This window comes from Atta cephalotes (assembly GCF_000143395.1).
Source record: "Atta cephalotes unplaced genomic scaffold scaffold00005, whole genome shotgun sequence".
NCBI classification, from domain to species: Eukaryota; Metazoa; Arthropoda; class Insecta; order Hymenoptera; family Formicidae; genus Atta; species Atta cephalotes.
The window spans coordinates 2156280-2159120 of NW_012130069.1; the positions used below are offsets into that span (position 1 = coordinate 2156280).

At 31.4% G+C, this 2841-nt stretch overlaps 1 protein-coding gene across 1 annotated transcript in view; it reads right to left on the reverse strand.

Moving 5' to 3' along the window:
* LOC105626522 (microtubule-associated protein futsch) overlaps positions 1 to 2841 on the reverse strand; it is a 47740-nt gene that overhangs the window by 3126 nt on the left and 41773 nt on the right. Inside the window, exons 12-16 of the mRNA XM_012207820.1 lie at positions 2542 to 2773; positions 2300 to 2421; positions 1964 to 2205; positions 1748 to 1871; positions 1249 to 1586 (exon numbers count right to left, since the gene is read on the reverse strand). Coding sequence (XP_012063210.1) covers positions 1249 to 1586; positions 1748 to 1871; positions 1964 to 2205; positions 2300 to 2421; positions 2542 to 2773 — 1058 coding nt within the window. The remainder of the gene's footprint in view (positions 1 to 1248; positions 1587 to 1747; positions 1872 to 1963; positions 2206 to 2299; positions 2422 to 2541; positions 2774 to 2841) is intronic.

A 2841-nucleotide genomic window follows, 5' to 3' on the forward strand; every position in this document is an offset into this window, starting at 1 on the left:
TATACTATACACACACACACACTAATATATATATATATATATATATATATATATATATATATATACATACATACACACACACGATATAACTTTGAAACTTCAATCATAACTTAATTCACTTCAATAGTTAACCGATATTACAAGACACAATTATAAACAATACAATTTATTATATATACAATGCCTTTCATAATAAAGCTTTTAAGAATACATCTAACAATTTTACATTCAACCATAAATACAGTTCAAATAATTGCCATTTCAGAATCTGATAGAATCCCTCTTGCCGGTTCGGAATCTGATAGAACCCCTCTATGTATGTGTACAAATCTAAAATTCGAAATAATCAATCTGTTTATGGTGCGATAATAATTCATTGTGATTTATCACTACATAGAATTTTTATCACACCTATTTACAAATAAAAGCGTACAATATTTAATTTACATTTGGCGTGGCACGTATTCTTTATAGATTTAAATTATACAGTGTACTCAAGAAATCTTTATACGGAAATTTTCTTTTTAATAGATGCCATAGTAATATTTGATTTCTTAATTTTCTGTAACGCGTAGATGGTTTTATTGTATATTATGTATAAGAATTTTATATATTTAATTCATTTTAACGTGCAATATTTAAAAGTTAATCCTTTTATTGTGGATTAGTCGGATGTGTGTATGATATTTATTTAACGTTTAAGTTCTTTTTTCGATCGAGTAGCTATATTGTTGACTTTGTGATAATCAGTCGATTTAATTAAATAGTATATTGGCTAGTACCGTGCAATTACTTATGCCCTATACAAACGTAAGTGATATTGCACTTTACCTATCTATTTCATAGTTATTTTACAATTAACTATTAAATTAATTTCTAATTAATTAAATACAATAGAAGATTGTTCAAGTTTTTTCTTATTATGCTTAAAAGATACTTTCGCTGTTACGAAAAAAATTAAATTTCCTTGATATTACACTCTTGCTTTCAATATATTTATTTTTGGATGTATTTTTCAATCATATAATAAAATTGGATTTAAGCAGCGTATGTTGCATCTAAAATTGATCTTGAACGTCAAAAATTATATGCTTCAATGCCTAATTAAATGCGCGTTATCACAAAAAATAAGTTATTACTATGTATATTATTGTCCATCTAACGAGAAAAGACGCAGATGTTTTTAACTCTCGGTCGACGAAGGTATAACACGTTTACGATTCCGTGGTTTAGAATTGGTATACTTACACAGTGGCATTGTCCAGCGTAATCGATTGACTGTTGATACCATTTCCGTGATTCGTATGATGACCGTTCAATTCTCCTTCAACGTTATCCTGATTATTATCCAATATAATTTTATTTTCGTTAATGCCGTTGCTATGTGTCGTGCCGTTGTGCACTATATCAGGTGCAAGTACGCTGTTTTCTGTGTGATGCGCCCGTTGTTCGCCGCTTATAAATTGCTGAGTTGCTTCGGAAATTAAACTAGCTGTCATGACATCGTCACCTTTACCATCCGGCATCGGTTTATTCTCGTCGATAGGGCTGTCTTCTTTTAGCTTGTCACCATCACCACCTTCTCCCTATACATATTCATCGTAAAAGATTATTTAATTTTGTCAATTAATTTATTAATTTATATGTAAACTTCAGTCTGGATGAATTGCTTCAATATAATTAATTTGAATAATTTTTTAATTTAACAGAAGCATTAATATATTTATATAAATGTTTCTAATATTACCTTGGTAGACGTATTAGTTTGATTTTTGCCTCTAGTCCTAAGCATAATCGCTTCGACTCGTTTGCGTCTGGCGTTGCGCTCCTCTTCTTCCTTCTTAAGCCTTTCAGCCATCTCGATTCGTTGTCTGTAATTCAAAAATATATTGGTATATATCTCATCGTATAATCTATTATTGGTTTTCCAAAAAAATAAAGAAGGAGAAGATTCTAAACCAACTTTTCTGCTTCTTCTCTCGCTTTACGTTCTGCTTCTTCTTTTTCTTGTTTCTGGCGAGCTTCTTCTTCTCTTTTTCTTCTATCTTCTTCTTCACGACGTTTAGCTTCTTCGATTGCCAATTGCAATCGCTGTTCCTCGGCTTCTCGAGCTTCATTAGCTAAGCGTATAGTTTCTTCCTCCAGACGACGTTGCTCTTCTTCCTCCGCGCGCAATCTTTCAGCTTCTAGACGTGCTTCTTCCTCCTATAGAAATTGTTATACATAAGACGACAGATGTAAAAGCTAAATTGGTCTAATATTAAATTGATTTTGTAGATGTATATATGTATATATGTACCTGTCGCTGACGTTCCAATTCCGCTTCTCGTTCTGCTTGTTCTCGAGCTAATCTTCTACGTTCAGCCAAAGCAGCTTTTGCTTCCTCTTCGGTGGTGATTCTGATTTTCGCGATCATTGAAGCTGTAAAGTAAATCATTAATATAGCTAAATATTCACCATTAAATCAAGAGTTTGTCATAAATCATTCGACATTGATAAAATTTTGATTAATACCTGATCATTTAAATTTTGATTTCATACCTGACATGTCAACTTGCTCATCCATTTCACCTTCAAGTTTAATTTCAGTCATCTCTGGCGATTTCTTCTCCTGTTTGTTTTCTTCCTTTTTAGCGATTTTCGGTTCTTCCGCAATAGCACCTGATAGATTCTCTTGCATTAAATTAGTTTCGTCTTTGACTTGTTTGCTTGCCAACACAGATTCTGTCCCTATCTTTGTATCATTAGTTATAGATTCGACAATATTCGCTTCCTGTTGGAAAAAAATGAAAATGAAAATTTGAATATATATATATATATATATATATATATATATATATT